Here is a 26414-nt window from a genome sequence, read left to right as displayed (position 1 = left end):
CTGGTGGTTTCAACAAGCCTTTGAAAATGTCCAGTTCTAACTCAGCCCTTTGTTCAGTCATTCGTTCAGTCGTCTCCGACTCTTCGTGACCTCATGGACCACCCCACGCCAGAGCTCCCTGTCGGCCGTCACCACCCCCAGCTCCTTCAAGGTCAGTCCAGTCATTTCAAGGATGCCATCCATCCATCTTGCCCTTGGTCGGCCCCTCTTCCTTTTGCCTTCTACTTTCCCCAGCATAATTGTCTTCTCTAGGCTTTGCTGTCTCCTCATGATGTGGCCAAAGTACTTCATCTTGGCCTCTACTATCCTTCCCTGCAATGAGCAGTCGGGCTTTATTTCCTGGGGGATGGACTGGTTGGATCTTCTCGCAGTCCAAGGCACTCTCAGGACTTTCCTCCAGCACCACAGCTCAAAAGCATCTATCTTCCTTCGCTCAGCCTTCCCTAAGGTCCAGCTCTCACATCCATAGGTTACTACAGGGAATACCATGGCTTTGACTATGCGGATCTTTGTTGCCAGAGTGATGTCTCTACTCTTTACTATTTTATCGAGACTGGACATTGCTCTCCTCCCAAGAAGTAAGCGTCTTCTGATTTCCTGGCCACAGTCTGCATCTGCAGTAATCTTTGCACCTAGAAATACAAAGTCTGTCACGGCCTCCACATTTTCTCCCTCTATTTTCCAGTTGTCAATCATTCTTGTTGCCATAATCTTGGTTTTTTTGATGTTTAGCTGCAACCCGGCTTTTGCGCTTTCTTCTTTCACCTTGATTAGGAGGCTCCTCAGCTCCTCCTCGCTTTCGGCCATCAGAGTGGTGTCATTGTCAAATACGGCCTTATTCTTCCTACCAATTACCGAGATCATTTCCTCTAGTCGGCCCTGGAATGAACAGCCACAGACCTGTACCTAATATCATTTTTGCCTGCCATAGCATTGCATTTAATTCCCGGGCCCCCTAGAATTTTTGGGCTTGCACAAATCTTGGGCCAGCCTTTATTTTTTTTTTAATTGCCTTGAACAGGCAGGATTATTTTTAATATATGTGTGTTTTATGGTGACAATTTTTATGCATATTTTGTTTTTTTTTATCTTATGGTTATGTTGTTTTTACTTTGTATGTTCTGTGATTTTTTACCTGGGAACCGCTCTGAGTCCCCTCAGGGAGATAGAGCGGTATATAAATTAATAATAATAATAATAATAATAATAATAATAATAATAATAATTAAAGCTAAACTTAAAAACGGAGACCTGGGAAGCCCTGCCTGGAGGTCAGCTGTCACCAACAGTGCTGTGCGTTTTGAAGGAGCACAAATGCGTGCGGGCCTCTCTCTGCCTCCTGCTTAATGGGCATAACCTTATGGGAAATAAATCTGGGTGATTGCCTGACATGACATGTTGCCTTACTGCTCTATGTGAACAGAGCAAGCCCCGTAGTGACAACATCTCATGCTCCAAGGTCACCCTAATTGCCTCTTTGGAGGTCAGGGATGCTGCCTGTGCGTCTGCTTTTCATAGAATCATAGAGTTGGAAGAGACCTCATGGGCCATCCAGTCCAACCCCATGCCAAGAAGCAGGAATATTGCATTCAAAGCACCCCTGACAGATGGCCATCCAGCCTCTGTTTAAAAGCCTCCAAAGAAGGAGCCTCCACCACACTCCGGGGCAGAGAGTTCCACTGCTGAACGGCTCTCACAGTCAGGAAGTTCTTCCTAATGTTCAGATAGAATCTCCTTTCTTTCATTACTTTCTGGGCTGAGTATTTTCAGATTTCTTCATCGATTGGAGGCCCTTACCATGTGTACAGCGGAGGGGTTCTGGGAATTGTACTCAAGACAAGTAGGAACCCCCAGTGGTGCAATGCGTTAAACCCTGGTGTTGGCAGGACCAATTCCAATCCGGGGGTAGTGGGTCGAGCTCCCTAGGTGAGCTCCAGCTTCCCATGCGGGGACATGAGAGAAGCCTCTCACAAGGATGGTGAAACATCAAACATCCAGGCAACATCCTTGCAGGCAGCTAATTCTCCCACATCAGAAGTGACTTGCAGTTTCTCAAGTCGCTCCTGACATGAAAAAAAGAAACCCAGACAAGTAATGTTTCCAAACTGTACAAAGAGGAATCATGGAGTCATGGAGCTGGAAGAGATGGGGCCATCCAGCCCAACCCCCTGCTGTGCAAGGACACACAATCAAAGCACCCCCAACAGATGGCCACCCACTCCCTGCTTAAAAACCTTCAGAGAAGGAGACTCCTCCACACTCCCAGGCAGCATAATCCACTGCTGAGCAGCTCTTACTATCAGGAAGTTCTTCTGAATGTTCAGGAGGAATTTCCTTTCCTGTAATTTAATCTATTGCTCCGTGTCCAGAGTACTAGACAACAAGATTCCCCCTTTCTCCTCAATGTGACATTCTTTATTAAGGACTGGGAACCATTTCTAAACTATGTAAAAAAGAAAGAAAGCATAGTTTGTATAGAAGGCTTCATAATTTAACCTGTTACATTCTATGTAGGGAATTTATAAATAATAAATATCAGGCCAAAAGGAAGAAGGGAAAAAAACAATGAAGAAAGAACAGAACAATGAAATGAAAGAAACAATGAAGGAAGAACAGAGTTATATGTGAATGTCTCCAACCTATTTTGGGGCGGGAAGTCACTAAATGGGAGGAGGGGAGAGCATAACCAAGCATGAATATTGTATAATCAGGCATGGGTGAACTTCAGTCCTCTGGGTGTTTTGGACTTCAACTTCCACCATTCCTAACAGCCTCAGGCCCTTTCCTTTCTCCCCTCAGCCTAAGGCTGTTAGGAATGGTGGGGATTGAAGTCCACCTGTCTCCTGGCTGTTGCTTACTCATCTGCCTGCCACCTCAGGAGGAGGAGGAGGAAATCCTGCTTCTCCCCCCCCCCCCAGCCAGCTAAGAAAAGATAGGGGACTGAGGAAGAGAGTTTAAAAACACCTGTCTCCTGGCTGTTGCTTACTACATCTGCCTGCCACCTCAGGAGGAGAAGGAGGAAATCCTACTGCTTCCCCCCCCCCCCCAGCCAGCTAAGAAAAGAAAGGGGACTGAGGAAGAGACTTTAAAAACACCTGTCTCCTGGCTGTTGTTTACTACATCTGCCTGCTACCTCAGGAGGAGAAGGAGGAAATCCTACTGCTTCCCCCCCCCCCCCCAGCCAGCTAAGAAAAGAAAGGGGACTGAGGAAGAGACTTTAAAAACACCTGTCTCCTGGCTGTTGTTTACTACATCTGCCTGCCACCTCAGGAGGAGAAGGAGGAAATCCTGCTGCTTCTCCCCCCCCCCCCCAGCCAGCTAAGAAAAGAAAGGGGACTGAGGAAGAGACTTTAAAAACACCTGTCTCCTGGCTGTTGCTTACTACATCTGCCTGCCACCTCAGGAGGAGAAGGAGGAAATCCTGCTGCTTCTCCCCCCCCCCCCCCCGGCCAGCTAAGAAAAGAAAGGGGACTGAGGAAGAGACTTTAAAAACACCTGTCTCCTGGCTGTTGCTTACTACATCTGCCTGCCACCTCAGGAGGAGAAGGAGGAAATCCTGCTGCTTCTCCCCCCCCCCCCCCGGCCAGCTAAGAAAAGAAAGGGGACTGAGGAAGAGACTTTAAAAACACCTGTCTCCTGGCTGTTGCTTACTACATCTGCCTGCTACCTCAGGAGGAGAAGGAGGAAAGCCTGCTGCTCCCCCCCCCTCCAAGGCAGCTAAAAGGAGAAAGGAGACTTTAAAAACACCTGTCTCCTGGCTGTTTCTTATTGTTTCTGTTGTGGTTTCATATTGTATTTAATGTTTTATGTGCATTTTGATATTATGTGTATTGACTTGCTGCCTGTAAACCACCTTGAGTCGGCGAAAGGCAGTATACAAATACAGCAAATAAATAATTAATAAATAAAACACCTGGAGGGCTGAAGTTGGCCCATGCCTGGTCTAGTGTTGGGAAGTATTGTATTAGTTCAGGCATATACACATGTATACAGACTTGTTTCACTGTTTTTAATGAATATGGCAATAGAGAATCAAGACATTTTAAAAAGAGAAAAAAGGAACCAAGAGAGTAACTTTATTGGTCCAGGTCTTCTGCCAGAGATTTGCACAGAATCTCCTGCTACGCCGGGTTTTCAGCTAGTGCTGTTTCAATGTTTATGAAATGTTCCAAATATTTAACATTAGCCGCCCCCTGCCACGCGTTGCTGTGGCTCACATGGAGGTTCTGTGTGGGAGGTTTGGCCCAATTCTATTGTTGGTGGGATTCAGAATGCTCTGTGATTGTAGGTGAACTATAAATCCAGCAACTACAACTCCCAAATGACAAAATCAATTTTTTGAGTGAGGGACATACATTGGGTTGTTAGGTGTCTTGTGTCCAAATTTGGTGTCAATTTGTCCAGCGGTTTTTGAGTTCTGTTAATCCCACAAACGAACATTACATTTTTATTTATATAGACTAGCTGTACCCGCCACGCGTTTCTGTGGCCAACCTTCCCCTCCTCTTTCTCTCCTCCCTTCCCTCTTTCCTTCCTTTCCTCTTTTTCTTTCCCTATCTCTCATCCTTCTTCCATCTCTACCTGTTTCTTTCCTCCCTTTCTTTGCTCTTTGGTTACATCCCTCCTTCCTTCCTTCCCTATCTTTCGTTCCTTCTCTCCTTCCTTCCCTCTCTTTTTCCTTTCACTTTTTTTATTTCCTTCTCTCCTTCCTTGCTTCTCTATCTTTCTTTCTTTCCTTCTTTCCCTCCCTCCTTCTCTTCTTCCTTCCTTCCCTCTTTCCTTCCTTTTCTCGTTACTTCTTGTCTGTCCCTTCCATTTAATATTGTATTTATATCTTACATAGAAAGAAGGAAAGGAAGAAGGAAGGAAGGAGGGACAGGAAGGAAGGAGGAAAGAGGAAGGGAGTGAGGGAAAGAAGGGAAGGAAGGAAAAGAAAGAAGGAGGGACAGGAAGGGAGGGAGGGAGGAAGGAGAAGGAAGGAAGGAGGGATAGAAAGGAGAGGGATGAAGAAAGGAGGGAGGGAAGGAAATGAAGGGGAAGGAAATGAAGAAAGGGAAAGAAAGAGGAAAGGGAGGGAGGAAGGAAAAGAAGGAAAGGAAAAAGGAAGGACAGGAAGGAAGGGAAGGAGGGAAAGATGGAAAGGAAGGAGAAGGAAAGAAGAAAAGGAAAGAAAGGAAAGGGAGGAAAGAAGTGAAGGGAGGGAGAGAAGGAAGGTCCTTCATTCAAGCACCGTGGACCTTCCTCGCCTCCTCCCCCTCCCCCTCCCCCCTTCTCCTCCCCCTCCTCCTCCCCCCCCCTTCTTCCTTGCGTGGAGCACTCTGTTGCTGCTGCTGGCACTTTCCAACAGGCAAAGGAGGAGGAGACTGCTCTCCTGACATAGGAGGGGAAGAGAAGGGGCTGCATGCGGGCAAGCCTCCACCTCCACTCCACTCGCTTGTGTGTGTGTGTGTGTGTGGCCGGGCACGTGCGCCTGGCTTTAACAGCCGGCTGTTTCCCCACGAGGAGGAGGAGGGGGCGTGTGGCCATGGGTCTCGGTAGACATGCAGTTTCTCCTTTGTGAACATACAGTTTAGAAGTCCTTTCTGCTTTTTGTTTTCATTGTTTTTTTGAGTGGAGAACATACATTGGGTTGTTAGGAACACTGTGTCCAAATTTGGTGTCAATTGCCCCAGTGGTTTCTGAGTTCTGTGAATAGCACAAACGAACATTACATTTTTATTTATATAGATTACTAGCCATCCCCTGCCACGCGTTGCTGTGGCCCACATGGGGGTTCTGTGTGGGAGGTTTGGCCCAATTCCACCGTTGGTGGGGTTCAGAATGCTCTGTGATTGTAGGTGAACTATAAATCTCAGCAACTACAAATCCCAAATGTCAGGGTCTATTTTCCCCAAACTCCATCTGAGTTCACATTTGGGCATATTGAGTATTTGTGTAGAGTTTGGTCCAGATCCATCATTGTTTGAGTCTACAGTGATCTCTGGATGTAGGTAAACTACTACTCCAAAACCAAAGGACACTGCCCACCAAACTCTTCCAGTATTTTCTGTTGGTCATCGGAGTTCTGTGTGCCAAGTTTGGTTCAATTCCATAATTGGTAGGGTTCAGAATGCTCTTTGATTGTAGGTGAACTATAAATCCCAGCAACTACAACTCCCAAATGACAAAATCAATTTTTTGAGTGAAGGACATACATTGGGTTGTTAGGTGTCTTGTGTCCGAATTTGGTGTCAATTTGTCCAGTGGTTTTTGAGTTCTCTTAATCCCACAAACGAACATTACATTTTTATTTATATAGATTTAACTGCATAGAGAGAGGCAATGCCTATTCTGCTGCTTGTTGGCAGAACCTTTGAGCTAGAAATGTGAGTGATGGCAGTTGTTCTCTTTACCATGCTCTCATTCATTAGCATTTTGCTTCCAGAGTGAATGGTATTTCTTCTGCTATTTTTCATTCTGTTGTCTTTCTGTTCTGTGGCAGAACCCATGAGGGCCCCACAAGGACTTGCCTTTGCTGAGATCCAGTCCAGGCAGCTGACACTTCAGTGGGAGCCTCTGGGCTACAACTTGACCCGCTGCCACACGTTCACAGTCACCCTCTGCTATCACTATGCATCAAGCGCCAGCCACAACCAGACGATGCGGGAATGTGTGAAGGTGGAGCGCGGTGCCCACCACTTCACCATCAAGGATCTCCTGCCTTACAAAAATGTCCATGTCAAGCTCATCCTCTTGAACCCCGAGGGGCGGAAGGAAAGCAAAGAGATGACATTTCAGACCAGTGAAGACTGTGAGTTTTTCAAAAGCATTGGGCTGGGCTGCTGGATGAGGTGGCAACCGTTTTGCTCTCTAATGGAAGACAAGTTGAATACATACATGTGAAGATAATAATAATAATAATAATAATAATAATAATAATAATAATAATGACCACAACACTTTATTTATATTCCGCTCTATTTCCTTGAGGGGACCCAGAGCGGATTACAACACACACAAACATTCAGTGCCTTTAGCACAGTGAAACAAGGACACACAAATACACAGAACAAAGGTAAAGGCTTCCCCTTTTATCTCTGGCTTCTGCAGGCAGTGCTCACTCTGGCCAAAATTGTGGGCCCATTTACCTCAAACCCCACCAGTATTCAAACTTGACCATGTTGGGTCTGTGTACCAAGTTTGGTCCAGATCCAACGTCGGCTGGGTGCAGTGCTTTCTAGATAAGGGTGAACTACAACTCCCAAAATCAAGATCCGTTTCCCCAAACCCCTGCAGTATGTACAGTTGGTCATGGGGCTTCTCTGTACCAAGTTTGGTCCTGGTCCATTGTAGTTGGGGTAACGGTTTCTCTGGATGCAGGTGAACTTCAACTCCCAAAATCAAGGTCCATTCCCACAAAACCTTGCAGTATGTTCAGTTGGTCATGGGGCTTCTCTGTGCCAAGTTTGGTCCCGGTCCATTGTTGGTCAGGGTCACAGTTTCTCTAGATGCAGGTGAATTATAACTCCAGTCAAGGTCAATTTCCCTCCAAACGTCTCTAGTATGTTCTGGTGGTCATGGAGAGTCTGTGTGCCATGTTTGGTCTGGGTCCATCATTCAAGGAGGTCGCAATGGTCTGTGGGAGGCAAATTGGGTCGTCTGTAGTCCATCCTCCCCCAAACCGCACCAGAACAGATGGTCATATAGTCACCAGAACATCATTCGTGGGGGTTTCAGAGGTTTCTGGAAGTGAGTGAAGGTACTTAAAATAATCTGTGGAAAGTTTGGTGCACAGCAATTGTTGGTTGGGTTCACAATTTTCTCTGGATGTAGGTGAACTACAAATCCTAACAATCATGGTGACAGGGATTGGGCTACATGTTCATGGCGCCCGCTGTAACCTGAAATGTTCTTGTAGGGGAGTGCTTTTGCTGGCTTTTCACCACTCCACTCTCTCCAAAAACATCTCAGGTTACAGTGGGCACCATGAACATGTAGCCCACTTACATAGACAGCCTCCCGCCTCCACAATCAAAGCACTCCTGGCAGATGGCCACTCAGCCTCTGTTGAAAATCTTCCAAGGAAGGAGCCTCCACTAGATTCTGAGGCAGAGAGAGTGTTCCATTGCTGAACAGCTCTTAAGAAGTTCTTCCTAATGTTCAATGGAATCTCCTTTCCTGTCATTTGAACCCATGGCTCCATTGAGTCCTAGTTTCCAGGTCAATTTGTCCTTTCCTCTTTCATGTGCCCTTTAATAGATTCCTGGCATCAAGAGCCTGTTTGCTAACATACATTGATTTGGAGAAGCAGCATTGAAAGCTTTTGCCTGGCTGGGCATCGATGGATGACGAGAGGGGAATGAGCATATTGACCGCCCCTTGGAATTTGTATGTTCTCGTCATGTAAATTCCATCTAAACACAAACCCATAGAACCAGGCCCGTAGCCAGGATTTCGATTCAGGGGGGGGGGGGGGGGGGTTAGTCTGAGAGAAAGAGGATCTACCCTAGCAAACCTTTTGTATCGTTACCCCAATACCACCATGCATATGGGATATATTGAGTATGGTGATCAGATCATGATATGAATAAACATAACAGTTTAAATAATGCACCAGTAAGGCCTTTTCGTGAAACACCATGAGAATTTTGGGGGGGGGGGGGGGGGGCTGAAGCTACATGCATGCATAGAACCTATCTTGTTCATAACCCAGGGACTGTCTGAATTCCTGAGTCCTTTTGGGGAGATAGGGCGGAATATAAATATATTTTAAAATTATTATTATTAGTATTATTCTTTAAGGCAGGGGTTTTTTCAGGGGAGACTATGCTAACTGTCATAGAATGGTACAGGAACGCCACAAAGAGGAGAAAAAGGCTTAAACGAGCAGACAAGGGAGGTGACCTATTGGCCTTGGTATCTTTACACAAATATACAGAGCATGGGGAACGAACAAGAAGAACTGGAACACTTAACACAACAAGGGAAATACAATATAATTGGCATTACTGGGAGTCTCATAATTGGAATTGAGGTAACTATCTTGATATTTGTTGAAAGGCAAAGAATATAAGTTTTAACAAATTCCTCACTTGCTTTGTAGACAATTTCATTGTTCAGAATATAGAAGAGGTAAGAAAAGGTCAGCCATTTTAGATCAGACCCTGCCCAACAGTGTTGACCTGCTTAAATCGGGTGAAGATCGGGTGAGAATGGCCATGTCATTGTAGAGCAGAGCTTTCCAAACTTTTCATGTTGGTGACACACTTATGATTATGATTATTTCCAAAGTGTAATCATTTCAACATGATTATTTGTATACAAAGCCACCAATAAACAGTAGTAGCACTTCCCAATAACAGCAAAACCCATGTCTCCCATTTGAAAGAAATGACCCCACACCAAAATAGCGCCTTACAATAAATTGTCCTATCGAGCAATATATGTTTATATATATATATGTAAATTTTACCAAAAGTATTCAAAAGTGGCAAATTGTACCACATTGATCATAATCTTGATCTTCTTTTTGACCGTGTATCACTCAACGCCATTATAGACCAGTCTTTAAATGTTCTTCTACCTATAGGTTGTGCGAAAGCCCTTCTAGCCCTTCATCAGTACGTGTGAAAAAGATCTTGGAGTCCTCGTGGACAACAAGTTAAACATGAGCCAACAATGTGATGTGGCAGCAAAAAAAGCCAATGGGATTTTGGCCTGCATCAATAGGAGCATAGTGTCTAGATCTAAGGAAGTAATGCTACCCCTCTATTCCGCTTTGGTTAGACCACACCTGGAATATTGTGTCCAATTCTGGGCACCACAATTGAAGAGAGATATTGACAAGCAGGAATGTGTCCAGAGGAGGGCGACTAAAATGATCAAGGGTCTGGAGAACAAGCCCTATGAGGAGTGGCTTAAAGAGCAGGCATGTTTAGCCTGAAGAAGAGAAGGCTAAGAGGAGACATGATAGTCATGTATAAATATGTGAGAGGAAGCCACAGGGAGGAGGGAGCAAGCTTGTTTTCTGCTTCCTTGGAGTCTAGGATGCAGAACAATGGCTTCAAACTACAAGAGAGGAGATTCCATCTGAACATGAGGAAGAACTTCCTGACTGTGAGAGCTGTTCAGCAGTGGAACTCTCTGCCCCGGAGTGTGGTGGAGGCTCCTTCTTTGGAGGCTTTTAAACAGAGGCTGGATGGCCATCTGTCAGGGGTGATTTGAATGCAATATTCCTGCTTCTTGGCAGGGGGTTGGACTGGATGGCCCATGAGGTCTTTTCCAACTCTTTGATTCTATGATTCTATGAAACCAATCCCTTATACAAGTTTCCTAAACTGAACTGGTCTTTGACACTTTCTCCAATATTGGTGTGGAAACAGTGTCCTCCACGGTGTCTGAGGATAACAGGCTAGCTTAGATTTTATGAGGAAGCTGACCAATGTGATTCGCCAAACACCTTCCCCTTTGTCATCTGCTGCTAGCGGTGGCTGCCTCATTCTGCTTTATGGGAGAGGCAACTCAGAATGAAAGGTTGAATCTGCACATTGCATTGTGTCAGCTCTGCATTCCTAACCAATTTCTCTCAACCTGTAATTTCTCCTGCTGTTTGTAACCACGCTGTAATTGCATCAGCTGTTTTCTTTTTGTTCTCTCAAAGACTGGCTCCTGCTGTTCCTTTGGCTTGTATTTTAAATACTCCGGCTGTTTTTATGATTAACAAGGCTTTATGTTGCATGCAATGCCTAATATAATGTGCTGCCTAAGCTCCACGGGGATGGATCCATCTTAGTCTGAGCAAGGTGAAACTGTAAATTGTCCTGTTTCCATTTATCTGCTTTTCCAGTGGAATTAATGTGGCTCTATGAATCTGCCCAGGACTTCTTTATTATATCTAGCTGATATCCTGGAGGGAAGGCTCATTAGAAATTAAATCTTTGTTGGCTTGTAAACTCTTCTTCGTGTTAAAAAAGAATCATAAAGAAGAAATATCTTGGAAATGAAATAAGGAAAACATCTGTTAAACGTTTTGTCTACACCCATTTATAGCTACATGCCAAATTATGGATGCTAAAGAACAGTTTTTGTCATTTCTTCGGTCCTCAGGTGCCACTATTCCGTTGGATTATGACTCCATCAATGAAGTCGGGTCTCTGTATCTCTGAGGCATCTTTCTCTCTCTCTTTTGTGCTTCTTTTGCTTGTTTCATATATTGCAACAAACGGTTTCCATTGATTCACTGCAAGTTGACCTCATCTGTTCTGTAGCATTTAAAGGAGGAGATTTGCATGCCTGAATACAAGTGGCAATTGTTCTTGAGAGATTTATTCATTCATTCATTCATTTATGCATGCTGCACTTTATCTCCCCAAAGGGGACTCAAAGCGGCTTGACATTAGTATACAATTTAAAATACATAAAAATCACCAGTTATAGATCCCCTGGTGATCTTGGACATAGAAATGACTTGGAAGCTCAATGAAGCAACTGAACTAGATCCACACTGTGCCACCACTGTTGGAGTTCATAGGGAAAAAGCTTTCTTCATCAACTGAACTGGCTCGATGAAAGTACTAGGAACTGTATTATAGCATTGCAGTGTAGAGCAGTGGTTCTCAACCTGTGGGTCCCCAGATGTTTTGGCCTTCAACTCCCAGAAATCCTAACAGTTGGTAAATTAGCTGGGATTTCTGAGAGCTGTAAGCCAAAACACCTGGGGACCCACAGGGTGAGAAACACTGGTGTAGAGAGATCCCATTTAGCATGTAATCCAGCCAGTTTGTTTGAATATTGTATTCTGATGCCCCTGAATTCTGCTTTTCCATCCTACTACCCAACAATCATTTAGGATTACCTCTCTCTGGTAAGATGGCCCTGGGGACATCTTATTTGTAACCTGCCCTATCTATCTCCCCAGAGACTCAAGGTGGTTTCCAACAAAAGTAACAAAATGGCAAACATTCAATGCCAAAACAAACAATGACAAATCAAACCAAAACAGTGGATAAAACAATCTCAAAATAAACTTATAAAACTAACCAAACATAATACATATATGAACTTAAGTAAACATAATACAGGGTTAGTCAAAATGCATAGGCCAATAAGCCATTCAATTGAATGGCTTACCAACATACATGATTTCCACCTAAAAAACTGTTACAAGTTAAACAAAAATGGCATTAAAAACATAAAATGATTTGCGGCGTCCAATGGGCTGAAGTAGGTGTCCAGTATTATTTATTTATTTATTTTAAACCTTTATATTCCGCCCTTCCCACCCCAAAGGGACTCAGGGCGGAGCACAACCTATACACGGCAAACATTCCCAGTAAGCATCTTTATGACAACAGAAATAACATCAGGAAAGAAACACAGTTTGAAGAAAAATAAGTTTAAAATAAGTTTAATAAGTTTAATAAGTTTAAATGTAACCACCAAAGAAATGTGCCTCTAGGAGTTAAGAAACATTGAAACCATTAAGCTTCTTCTATACTTCAATAAACTTGTTACAGTTACTCTCAAAGTCAAGTCTCTGTTTCAGAGACTTTCAAGACAAGCCGTGCTACACATTGAAGAAAGACCAACAAAGTATTACAAGCTATTAGCTGTGTTATCAATTTTGTAAATCCATTACAACTAGTAGGAGACCCTGATAAACCAGTGACGACCCTACTGCTTCTGGTGTCGTTATAAATTGGTGGCCTCTTTACAGCCATTTTGGGGGTACATGTTTCCCCACTGCCCTCACATAGATGCTCTTTCAACTGTGCCTAGAAGCAAAGTAACACACTTTTTTAAAGGCTCACTTTCTCTCCCATCTTTTCCCCTTAAAGTCCCTGGAGGCATTGCTACAGAATCCCTCATCTTCACTTTGCTGGAAGATATGATTTTCTTGAAATGGGAGGAACCAGCGGAGCCCAATGGTATCATCACTCAGTATGAGGTATGTGACTGAGCCTTGTGTCGGGTGGGAGAGGAGCTTCCTAAAAGTCCTTTGCAAGTAGCCCATCATTTGTAGGAACATTTCTCCCATCATCCCACTTTTACAGCCTTTTAAAAATAAAGCACCTCCCTCCCCATTTCTTTCTCCTCCTCCCACTCCCCCTCCCCTTATTGCAATTGATCAAACTAAGGTCTCTTCTACACCCAGAATATCAAGGCAGATAAACCACAATATTTGCTTTGAACTGGATTATTTGAGTCTACACTGCCATGTACTTCAGTTCAATGAGGATTTTATGCAGCTGTGTGGAAGAGGCCTGCACTGCCAGATAATCCAGCTCAAAGCAGATAATCTGGATTTTATCTGGTGGTGTAGAAAGGGCCTAAGACAACCACCGCATGTCCTGGTTTTCATCTGTGAAGTGGTCGATTGTAAGATGTGAAAAACCCAAAGGGGTCAAGAAAAATAATACACGATTCTAACATCAACCTTCTTTAGAGCTGTAGGAAGAAAAACTCAGCCTGATTGTGGGTTGGGGGAAACATTTTAAGCTCCATTGATGGACCATGCAGAGGACTACTCTGCCCATGTCCACCTGGGTAAGCCTGCTTTCTTCTTGTCAAACAATGAAGACTATGGGTTGCTATGGGTTTTTCGGACTGTATGGCCATGTTCTAGCAGCATTCTCTCCTAACATTTCCCCTGCATCAGAAGTTCTGTTGGTAGTGAGGCAAGTGGAGTTGTATGTGTGCATACACACACACACACCTGTGGAATAATGTCCAAGGTGGGAGAAAGAACCCTTGTCTTTTTGAAGCAAGTGTGAATGTTGCAATTAGCAAGCTTGAATAGCATTGAGTAGTCATGCAGCAGCAAAGTTAATCAGTGAGGGTTTCTGCACAGAGGTAGCCTGAAGACTGTATTTAGCTGGCTAGTTTCTTCATCTTTCTAAGCTATTTTCCTAATGGAGGGGTGAGCATAGTGACTGTCGTCTCCACAGGGCTTTGTTTTGGGAATCCTCAGGTTGGTAGTCCTGATAGATCACACACCTCAGCAAGTGGGAGTCAAAAAGTGGCAGGCTCAAACCCAGAACCTCAATCAGTGGCTGATACCAAATGAGAGACTCCCTCCTGGGCACACAGAAAACTGGGCGACTTGGAAGGCGCTGAACAGACTGCACTCTGGCATCATGAGATGCAGAGCCAACCTTAAGAATTGGGGCTACAAAGTGGAATCCACGACATGCGAGTGTGGAGAAGAGCAAACCACAGACCACCTACTGCAATGCAACCTGAGCCCTGCCACATGCACAATGGAGGACCTTCTTGCAGCAACACCAGAGGCACTCCAAGTGGCCAGATACTGATCAAAGGACATTTAATAGAATACCAAGTCTGCAAACTTTGTGTTTTGTTTGTTTGTTTGTTTGTTTGTTTAAATAAATAAACTGTCATAATAATAATAATAATAATAATAATAATAATAATAATAATAATGTGGTCAGCAAAGAATATGTCTTTGGAAATACAATCAAGGCTATCAACACCTGGGCCATCCTCGTCATTAGATACACTGCTGGAATTGTGAACTGGACAGAAAAGCAAGAAAACTGATAACAATCCACTACTCATTACACCTGCGTAGTGATGTCGACAGACTTGACCTGCCCAGAAAATCTGGAGGCAGAAAGAGGGCTTCTGTAAGTGAAACAAACGGTAGAAAAAGAGAAACATGCACTGGCAGATTATGAGAAAGGCAGTCAAGAACCAACACTGATGGAAGTCAATACAAAAAAACTACTCAAAGTGAAAAAAAAGACAGAGAGAATGCCGTAAAAATACAATGCAGAGTAGAAGAGAAAACTGGCAAAAGAAGGCTCTCCATGGACAGTTCCTGGGAAAAACTGAGAGTCAAATGGACAAGGAAAAGACATGGCTGTGGTTCACAAATGGAACTTTGAAAAAGGAGATGGAGAGCCTGATTCTTGCAGCCCAAGAATAGGCAATTAAAACAAATGCCATCAAAGCCAAAATTGAAAAATCAATGACAGATCCCCAATGTAGACTCTGCAAGGAAGCAGACGAAACGATAGATCATATCAGCTGCTGCAAGAAGATTGCACAGACAGACTACAAGCAGAGGCACAACACAGTTGCTCAGATGATTAATTGGAACTTGTGCCACAAATATCATCTGCCTGCGACAAAGAACTGGTGGGATCACAAGCCGGAAAAAGTTACGGAAAATGAACACATCAAACTACTCTGGGACTTCCAAATTCAGACTGACAGAATTTTGGAGCACAATATTCCTGACCTCACAATTGTGTTAAAAAACAAAGTATGGATCATCAATGTTGCAGTCCCAGGCGATAGCATAATGGACAAGAAGCAACTGGAAAAGCTTACATGATATGAGGATTTGAAGATCGAACTGCAACGACTCTGGCACAAGCCAGTAAAGGGGGTCCCAGTGGTGATCGGCACACTGGGTACAGTACCTAAAGACCTAGGCCTGCACTTAAATACAATTGCCGCTGACAAAATTACCATCTGTCAGCTGCAAAAGACCACCCTACTCGGATCTGCACATGTTATTCGCCAATACATAACACAGCCCTAGACACTTGGGAAGTGTCTGACGTGTGATCCAATACAACAGTCAACAGATTTACTCTATATACTCTATAGTACCAGACGCAGGGCTTTTTCTATTTCTGCCCCTGCCTTATGAAATTCCTTGCCGCCCTATATGAGAGCCATGCGTGACTTAGGGCCTTTTACTCTAGCACTTAAGACCTGGCTTTTTACTAGTGCATTCGATCTCTGTTAATTTTTAATTTCTGTATGTATGTATTTTATCTTTTACAATTTAGCTGTAAATGGCCTAGAGCATTCTCGGATGGAGGGCGATTAATAAGTAATTAAATATGATGATGATGATCTTGTTGTATTTCAAATAATAATAATAATAATAATAATAATAATAATAATAATAAATACATCACACAGTCCTGAACACTTCGGAAGTGTTCGACTTGTGATTTTGTGATACAAAATCCAGCATATATATCTCATTTGCTGTGTCATACTTTGTTTTTGTGTCACTAAAATAATAATAAATATATAATAATTATAATATAATATAATCATCAGAAAGAGATGATAGATAGCCATAAAGATAGATATGATTGTGAGAATTATATATGATTAGATATATCACTGCCATAGAGGAAGACACCATCTGATCCCTTCTGACAGAGGGCCATCCAGCCATAGTTAGATGTCCATAGATATCTGGACACACACACAGAGGATAGGTAGACAGATATGATTGAGAGAACTATATAAAATTGATGCTTCTTCTTCTTCTTTCTAAGCAATTTCCTCAATAGAGGGGTTACCATTGTGACTGTCGTTTCCACGGGGATTTGTTTTGGGCTTCCTCGGATCTCAGGTTGGCACCATGCAGGTCTCCATTGATGGTGTCCATCCATCTTTTCTTTGGCCTTGGTCCACATGGTTGTCATCCTGCAATCTCCAAATGCAGTGCTGTTTGTGCTTCTGGTATTAGTTCTCTTCTCATGACCCGGCTGGACCACCGTAGTCTTGCTTCCTGCATTTTCTTGCTGGTTGCTTTGATTCCTAGTCTTTGACAGATGGATGTCATCATTTGGGACACAGTCAAGAACTCTCAAGCCAAGTGTCCATCTCAGCATTTCCATTTCCATTGTGTTCAGGGCTTGTTCGTGTGCTGTTGTTGCTGGCCAGCACTCTGCCCTGTAGAGGGAGGGCTACTGGGCAGATAACTGCAGTGTAGATCTTAGCCTTGATTGCTCAAGCATTTTTGAGTCACATTCATTAACTAGCTAATGATTCAAAAATGCCTGTGAACACCATATGGGAAGGGAACAGCAAGTGAATTGCACTGCAGACAGTGTTCCTGTGGTATAAAGAATGGGGATTCTGGGAATAGGGATTCAACCTGTGTTCAATGCATTCACACTCCCCCTGATGACACAGGTTTGCAGCTTGGGAATATTACTGGATTTGGCACTGAGCCTGGAGGCTCAGGGTCCTTCCACACAGTCCTATATCCCAGCATATCAAGACTTTGTGCTGGTCAGTGACTGTAATAAAGTTTTGTGTTGTTGTTGTATCAAGGCAAGAAATCCCACAATATCTGCTTTCAACATGGGGGCCCTTCCACATAACTCTATATCCCAGAATATCAAGGCAGAACATCCCACATTATCTGAGTGTAGGCTGAGATAACAGTACAAAGCAGATATTGTGGGATTTTCTGCCTTGATACTCTGGGATATAGGGCTGTGTGGAAGGGCCCTGCGTTATCTGAGTCCACATTGCCATACAAAGCAGATATTGTGGGATTTCCTGCCCTGATATTCTGGGTTATATGGTAGTATGGAAGGGCCCTCAGGTTACGGCAGTGACCAGGAATACTTTCACACAGTTAAAACCAGTTTTTTCTTCGTGGTCTCTGTGAATGCACACATGTGAAGTGTCTGCGCCTGCGCGGACACCAACGGAAACTTCTCTAGTTTAAACTTTTCAAGTTTTGGGGGTAACCCTACCCAGTCCCCGGCAGGGCATAAAAGGCGCCCCGCGCGCACGCAGTTCCTGTTTTTCCACCGCAAGGCTCTCTTCGGAACTTCTAGCGATGTACACAACTCGATTTAAATACTGTACGCAGTGTTCGAGGAAGATACCGGATTCTGACAAGCACTCTCTGTGGCTCCTCTGTCTCGCTGAGGCCCACATTGCTGCTTCTTGCCGGCATTGCCAGGCCTTGACAGCCCAGTCTCGGAAGAATCGAGCACATCGACTGCGGTACTTGTTATACCAGCAGTCGTTGGCACCGACACCATCGACATCGACTCCTCAACCCTCGACAGCGACGGCGTCGGCACTGGTGGTGCCATCCACTTCGGCGGCCCAGCCCTCAGCCCACCCGACTAAGGCAACCAAGGCTCCACAGAAGAAGCCTTGCTCGATGATGTCCACCACGTCGAAGGCTTCAAGGCTGGCCAGACAGGCTAAAAAGACATGTTCCGTAACTACCGAAAGCATGGCCAATTCACCATTCGTCGATGAGTTCCGTGGCTTTGGTACGGTCGGGCCGCTCCACAAGGTTGACAACTGCAACACCGCCATCTTTGATGGCAGTGTGCATTGCTTTTAAAAAGGCACATGAGGAGTCGCGTCGAGCTGCTACCTCCTCTTCGTCTGTCCCTCCTACTCCTGGGAAGACGATGTCGAAAGGACCTGCATCTCAACCGCAGGCAAAAAAGAAAAAGACAGTGCCTCAACCTTCTTCTTCTTCTTCATCGAAGAGAACAACGACTGCCTCATCGGCCACCTCATCAGCGAGGTCTTCGCCAATTCAGTTGGCTCAATCTTCACCCCCTCCTCAACCTGCATCGTAGGAACAATTGCCACCGGAAGCCATGGAAGAGCGTCCAGAGTCACCGGTGATATCGGTAGACATTGTGATCGAGGTGCCAAACTCACCTCCACCGACTGGACTTACTGCCAGACAAGAGCTCTTTCCACCAACGGCTACACCAGAGAGAGGGAGACAGACTGCCAGGCTGGCCCGTGCGGCTCAGTCCTCGGCCTCGAAGCAACCTCCGCCTCCGTCCTCTCCTCGACTCCCGCCGCCTCCGCCGCCCATGCAATGCCCTTCCTCCTCTTCACCTCCACCATCTGAAGCCAAAGAGGAAGAAGATGGAGAACTCGCTGGCTCAGTGCATTCCAGTTCGGTGCTGTCTTTTCTTTGGGTATCGACAGGCCTCCAATGCCTGCCTACAAAGCACACCCTCCGTCACCGACTGATAACATCAGGGCCTTTGCCGACCAGATGGCTTGCATGGCTGACACTCTAGGCCTGGAGATTAAACACACCTCCAAGGCAGTGACTGACCCGGTCTTCAAGCAGGTCCAAGCTGAGACGCCACCAGCCCCGCTGCTGCCTTTTCTGCCGTACCTCCTCGATGTTATTCAAGCTTTGTGGAAGACTCCATCGTCTATTCCCCCACTTCCAACAAAATCGAGGCCTGGTACCGTACGGACGACGAGGGCTTAGAGTGGCTCAAACACCATCCTGACCCGAACTCAGTAGTCGTAAAAGCTGCACAATCATTCGGGTTATGCTTTACATGTGTTTTTAGGGTTATGCTTTACATGCTTTATTGTTTCATTACTTTACGTATATGATGGCAAATTGTTCTGCGAAGCAGGGGATAACATGCGGTTCTTACGATCCGCTGCCTACTCAGGATGGTGTCTCTCTGTGTTCATTATGTATGCTCAATGCTTTTGCTGCTTACACTCTGGATTGTGGCTGCTCTTGAGGCCTTTGTGACCTTGTTACCATAACTTGACTGTAATGTTCATTTCCATGCAACTATTATGTCTGTACCCTCATATGAATGAGTGTATTTATACTGTGATAGCGGCCACTTCGGCCAAGGAGGATCATGCACTCCTGCATTAGGGACTTTATGTCCTTTTTCATGCCATACTGTTTTTTGATACTTCAATAAAATTGTTTGGTCCTTCATAAAGGGGTCGGTTTGTTCTTCCCGCTTCCGGGACCTCAGCTTGCTAGTCTCCACATATGTGCATTCACAGAGACCACGAAGAAAAATGGTAGGTTACATACTTGAGACTATCTTTCTTCGCGTGGTGCTCTGTGAATTCACACAAACTCGCCCAACCTCCCCTCTAACAAACTTCTGCCTTTTTCCAGCTGCCTTGCGGCATAGGAACTGCGGAGCATGCGTGCAGGGCACCTTTTATGCCCTGCCGGGGAGTGGGCGGGGTTACCGCCAAAACCTGAAAAGTTTAAACTAGAGAAGTTTCCGTTGGTGCCCGTGCAGGCGCAGACACTCCACATGTGTGAATTCACAGAGCACCACTCAAAGAAAGATGGTCACAGGTATGTAACCTACCAGTGGCAATTACGCCCTTTTTCCTGGAGAAGCTGGATCTGGCCATGGTGGAGCATACATTGGGGAGATAAAGCGGAGTATAAATAAATATAATAATAATAATAATAATAATAATAATAATGTATAATAATATCAAGATTGGGGAAAATTTGGCCCTCCAGGTGTTTTGGACTTCAGTTTTCACAATTCCTAACAGCCTAACACCCGGCTTTTAGGAATTGTGCGAGTTGCAATCCAAAACACTTGGAGGGCTGAAGTTGGACCAGACCTGGTTTACATCCTGTTTTGATTACTGTGATGTGCTCTATGTGTGACTGCCTTTAAAAAGCGCTTCGTTCTTTTATTGTCTTTTTTCTATTCACATTGTAATGCATGTAATAGGATTGTGTCATGTTTGCTGTTTTAGCCGCAATATTGCGAGAAAGGCAGGATAAAAACAAAGCAAATAAATACATTCGCTGTAAATAAAGCACGGGTTATTTTTTTCCCCTAAACTCTTTTGATGCGCTCCATTATCCAATGTGTGTTTGCAATATTATCCTTATTGCCTCTTCCTTTTCTGAACTCTGCTTGGGCACCTAGAATTTGTCACTCTGCATATGATACAAGTCTTTGTTATAGAATGATGAGTATCCCTTTGCTTGCATGGAAGATTAATGCTACAGTCCAGTAGTTAGTGCAGTCCCTGCTGTCCCCTTTTGTCGGATTGGGGTTTATATTGAGCCTTTTCAGTAGGTGAGCCATTCTTTTGTTTTCCTTATTTGATGGCAGATTTCGGGTAGACTTTGAATGGATTATGTCCCTTTTTGTTGAAACAGCCCTATTGGCGTGCCATCTGTTCCTGCTAGTCTTTAAGCATAAATTTTAAATATGTGTCTTGTTTTTAATTTCTGTTTTGGGTATTTTAATTGTATTCTATAGAAATGTGCTTTAATTTGTAACTTTTAAAGAAATACATCTCACTGTGTGGATTTGTAGTATTTTTGCAATGTTTATGTGTTTTAATTATTCTGTAACCTGCCTCCAGCCACAAGGAGAGAGAGAGGTGGGAAAGAAGTAAAATTATTATTATTATTATTATTATTATTATTATTATTATTATTATTTTCTCCCAACTGCTTTGAGAGCAGCGTGCACTTCACTTTCTAAAATTATAGTGTTGGTGTATTGTTTCCATAGTTATAGAGAAGTAAAATTAAACAAATTCCTTTAAACAAAAATAAATGGTAGAGAACTGCTCAGAAGCCTTGGAATGGTAAGTGGTTACTATTAAAACGATTTTCCAAGATCTAACATTCTGGATATGTTTGGTTGGCCAGTGTAAATTGCAAGCCACAGAACTTCCTTTGTCTGGGGTCCTATCTAAACTGCCATATAAAATCCAGATTATTAGCTTCGAACTGAATTATATGGCAGTGTAGACTCATATAATCTAGTTCAAAGCAGATAATGTGGATTATTTTTGATAATCTGGATTTAATGGCAGTGTAATGGGGAAATGGGCAACAACAGCACACCTAGTATTTATTTATCGTGTCATCAGCAAACATACCATTGTATTACAATTCTAACAGAGCTAAACAAACACACAGATTAAAAAGAAAAAGAAAAAAAAAACACACAGATTTTGCAAATTTGGTAGTTGGTTAAATGTCCTTTGACCAGTATCTGGCCACTTGGAGTGCCTCTGGTGTTGCCGCAAGAAGGTCCTCCATTGTGCATGTGGCAGGGCTCAGGGTGCATTGCAGCAGGTGGTCTGTAGTTTGCTCTTCTCCACCCTCACATGCCGTGGATTCCACCCTGTAGCCCCATTTCTTAAGATTGGCTCTGCATCTCGTGGTGCCAGAGCACAGTCTGTTCAGCGCCTTCCAAGTCGCCCACTCTTCTGAGTGCCCAGGGGGGAGTCTCTCATCTGGTATCACCCATGGATTGAGGTGCTGGGTTTGGGCCTGCCACTTTTGGACTCTCGCTTGCTGGGGTGTTCCAGCGAGTGTCTCTGTAGATCTAAGAAAACTATGTCTTGATTTAAGTCGTTGACGTGCTGGCTGATACCCAAACAGGGGATGAGCTGGAGATGTCTCTGCCTTGGTCCTTTCACTATTGGCTGCTACTTCCCGGCGGATGTCAGGTGGTGCAATACCAGCTAAGCAGTGTAATTTCTCCAGTGGTATAGGGCGCAGACACCCTGTAATAATGCGGCATGTCTCATTAAGAGCCACATCTACTGTTTTAGCGTGGTGAGATGTGTTCCACACTGGGCATGCATACTCAGCAGCAGAGTAGCATAGCGCAAGGGCAGATGTCTTCACTGTGTCTGGTTGTGATTCCCAGGTTGTACCAGTCAGCTTTCGTAAGATGTTGTTTCCCACTTTTTGCTTGATGTTCAGGCAGTGCTTCTTGTAGGTCAGAGCATGGTCCAAAGTGACTCCCAGGTATTTGGGGGTGTTGCAATGCTCCAGTGGGATTCCTTCCCAGGTAATCCTCAGAGCTCGGGATGTTTGTCTGTTCTTAAGGTGAAAGGTGCATGTTTTAGATGGATTAGGGATCAGTTGGTTTTCCCTGTAATAGGCAGTAAGAGCACCTAGAGCTTCGGAGAGCTTCTGTTCTACCATCTCAAAGCTCCCTGCTTGAGTGGTAATGGCACGATCATCAGCATAGATGAAACTCTCTGTCCCTTCTGGCAGTGGCTGGTCATTTGTGTAGATGTTGAACATGGATGGAGCAAGCACGCTCCCCTGAGGCAGGCCGTTCTTCTGTTTCCGCCATCTGCTTCTTTGGCCCTGGAACTCAACAAAGAAGCTCCTGTTTTGTAGCAGGTTTCCTATGAGGCGGGTGAGTTGGTAGTCCTTTGTGATATTATACATTTTTCTCAGGAGGAGTCGGTGGTTCACAGTATCATAGGCTGCTGACAAGTCTATGAAGACAGCTCCTGTGATCTGCTGCCTTTCAAAGCCATCTTCTATGTGCTGAGTATGGTTCAGCACTTGCGATGTGCAGCTTTTGCCTTTTCTGAAGCCAGCCTGCTGTGGAATCAGACAGGGGTCTATATTTTCCATAATTCTATGCAAAATAAGTCTCTCCAGAACTTTGTAGAGGTGGCACAACAGGGAGATTGGTCTGTAGCTTTTTGGGTCATTACAGTCTTTGCCTAGCTTCAAGATGGCGATGACTCTTGCTTTCCTCCAGATTTTGGGGATCTGACAGGATGCAGTGCAGTTGTTCATCAGCTCCAGCAGCCAGCGCCTTGCTTTTGGACCAAAGTTCTTGATTTGTTCCATCCGTAGATCATCCAAGCCAGCTGCTTTGCCATTCTTACATTTGTTGAGAGCCATGTCCAATTCAGTAGATGTAAAGGGTTCATGAAGGTTGTTGTTCTCAATCTCTTGTTGTCTGGCTATTGGTTTCTTTCCTACTTTGGTGGCAAGGTTGGGTTTCCCGTTCTTCAAGAGTTGGTGTGCTATCTGATCTGCCTTTATGTTGGCATGGGTATTAGTTTGTAAGGGGTCATTGCTCAGCCGTCTTAGCAACCTCCACGCCTTCTGGCTGCTCCTGCCCATATCGACCTCTGTGATCAGCTTGATCCACTGTTCTTTCTTCGTTGTGGAGCCTGTAATAGTTTTCCAACAAGGCAGCTGTTTTCCAACAAGGCACATCTAGTGACCAAGGAAGGTCATACAGCAATACGAAGCAGCTTGTGGAAATTGCTATTTACCTGGTAAAAGAAACCAGAGTGGTTCCTTTTGTTTGCTCCCTTCCAAAGAGGATTAGATACATCTGTATGCATCCTCACCTAGCTGTTAACATCCACCCTGTTAATCTGGTGCTTACCATCTTGTTTACCATCTCTCCTCCAACAATTTTAGTCTAATTTTAGAGATTTTAATAAGATTTAAGGATTTAATATGTTTGTAATTATATTGAATGTGTTATGTTTTGTTTATTTAAGCTGTTTTATAATTTATTGAGTTGTTTTTGATCTGTTTATATATTACTGCCGGCATTGAATGTTTGCCACTGTGTATTCTGTTGTGAGCCACTCTGATTCCCCTTGGAGAGATAGGGCAGGCTATAAATAAAGTTTCCTTCATTCATTCATCGATTGAGTAGAGGCATGTGTGTTTTGCGCACGTGTTTACGGTTTCTGCCACATCTTTCCTCCCAAACAAATAAGCAAAGTCCCCTCTAATCTTGTTTTGCTTTTCACCCTGTGCTTCTGCTCCCTCTGGTATCAAGGAAATGCATTAGAGTGCAGAAATGGCAAGACAAAAAGCTGAATCTTATCTGCACCACTCTTTTTGTCAGGCTGAGAGCCAAATGCTGCCTCCCAGAAAGGTGACATTCTAATTCCAGAGACAATGTTTTGCACTCTGGGAGATTAAGGATGACTTCATAGTTCCTTCCAAACCCACTGTTTGGAATACAAAATTCAAGCTGCTTTTCGTCTTATATCAAAATTCTCAGGTTGGCTCAGTTTTCAAAGGGGTGCCCGGCTGACAATTGGCGGAAACGTTGACAATTGGCTGAAATTCACTTTAATGATTTTAACCAATTCATTTTCAAAATATTGACACTCTTTCATATCTTTAATGTAGACCCTTCCATGTTCTGAAAAACAACACATTACAGAATCTTTTCCCTGTAAACATTTCCTATCTGTTCATGCAAAGGTATGTTCCAAACACGCATGGCCCCTTGCGATGTTACAGGAATGTCAGTGGAAATAGAATTGGTGAAAATATGCCCGATAGCCAGAATTTGCAAAATTGCCTATATTGCCTATTGCATTTTCTTACACTATAATCTTTTTTTAGATCAGCTACCAGAGCATTGAATCTTCTGACCCTGCCATCAATGTGCCTGGCCCTCGGCGCACAGTCTCCAAGCTCCGAAACGAAACCTACCACGTCTTCTCCAACCTGCATCCTGGCACGACTTACCTGTTCTCAGTGAGGGCACGAAATGGCAAGGGCTTTGGCCAAACGGCGATGACTGAGATCACCACCAACATCTCAGGTTAGTGGCCCATGAGCCCTCTTTCAACTCTATGATTCTATGATTCTAGATGAGTGTGAGGCATGCAAGAGGCGGAAAGCTGAGGTTCTTTTGTGAGTGGGTATGGTTTCTGGGCTGTGTGGCCATGTTCTAGCAGCATTTTGTCGCAGATGGACGATGAAAGTGACAGCTCCCCTGGTGGCCAGGAAAGTTAAATAGCCTCTGACTGTCTGTCTATATCTGTTGTGTGTCTTTGGCATTGAATGTTTGCCATTCAATGCCAAATTACATGGGTGAATTACATGTGTACATTGTAATTCACCCTTAGTCCCCTGCGGGGTGAGAAGGGCGGAATATAAATACTGTAATTAAATAAGTAAGTAAATAAATTTTCTCCTGATGTTTTGCCAAAATCTTCAGAGGATCTGATGGTGGTCAAGCAAGTGGAGTATAGATACTAGAGATATGCGATCAATAGAAAAGTTTCAAAAGTCATTTCAAAATTAGGGGGTGCTGGCGCTTCATTTCTAAAGGGTTCCTAAAGTATACTTAGTGAAAATTAAATTACTATAATTGGGGCATCATTACGTTACTACAATTGGGGAAACTTCAGGAGCTCTTTTCTCCCTCATTTTTCAAAGCTATTGGGGTAAATCATGCTACAGTGGTAGAACACATCGACCACTGTGAGTCCACCAAATTTCAGAATGTTGCACCTATCCACAGATTTTTGGGGAATATTCAAAATTTTATAAATAACTTTTTTAATAACAAAGAAAATATATTCCTGGCTTGAAAGTGTTATTTCCTGTTTAATTGTGTAGTCTTTCAATTGAAAGTAGTTGTTCTAATCCAGAAACTTTGTTTTTCTAGCACAAACTATGTTGAAGACTCAACAAAGCAAAATGTGCTATAGCAAGATGTTCCTCCCACAAAGACCAGGTTTTTGCAATTTAATAAACGTTCCCCATCTTTCTATGTTAGAACCAATTAAAAACTGGCATTTATAACCCAGGAACAAAAATCAAATAAATACACCATCAAAGCACCAAATCAAAGCATCAAATGGCCACCCAGCCCCTAGACTAATGAATATGCTTCCCCTATTAAGTTGGAGGGAATCCCAAGGGCCATCCATTGAGGGATTTCTTCCCAGCCCAGCACAGAGATTGATTTACTAGAGGTATTTTATTTATTTATTTATTTATTTAGACCATTTCTACCCCGCCCTTCTCACCCCCGAGGGGGGACTCTAACATAGGCAACAATTCAATGCCAACAGTATCAAAACAATATAAAACAGTAATATAAAACCCATTACATAACAATTAAACAGTGATATTAATTAAAATTACATAATCACATAGAACAAATCACATAATCACAGGTCATAAAGCCATTTCCAATTTTCAAACAATCCTATCGTCCGAGTTCAGTGCCTAAAGTCCTGCTGTGCCCACTAGCCAAAGACCTGGCTCCAAAACCATGTCTTTAGTTTTTTCCTAAAAGTAAGGAGGGAGGACA

General features: G+C 43.9%; 1 protein-coding gene across 13 annotated transcripts in view; it reads left to right on the top strand.

Moving 5' to 3' along the window:
• Positions 1-26414, top strand: part of PTPRU (protein tyrosine phosphatase receptor type U) — a 173140-nt gene that overhangs the window by 66544 nt on the left and 80182 nt on the right. For all 13 annotated transcript variants that reach the window (XM_060784674.2, XM_060784673.2, XM_060784671.2 and 10 more), the window contains exons 8-10: positions 6482-6790; positions 12816-12925; positions 24710-24911. In XM_060784674.2, the coding sequence (XP_060640657.2) occupies positions 6482-6790; positions 12816-12925; positions 24710-24911 (621 nt within the window). The remainder of the gene's footprint in view (positions 1-6481; positions 6791-12815; positions 12926-24709; positions 24912-26414) is intronic.

Source organism: Anolis sagrei, chromosome X, assembly GCF_037176765.1.
Source record: "Anolis sagrei isolate rAnoSag1 chromosome X, rAnoSag1.mat, whole genome shotgun sequence".
NCBI lineage: Eukaryota > Metazoa > Chordata > Lepidosauria > Squamata > Dactyloidae > Anolis > Anolis sagrei.
Note: the sequence above shows the minus strand (reverse complement) of the source record. Positions and strands in the feature narration are given on the sequence as shown.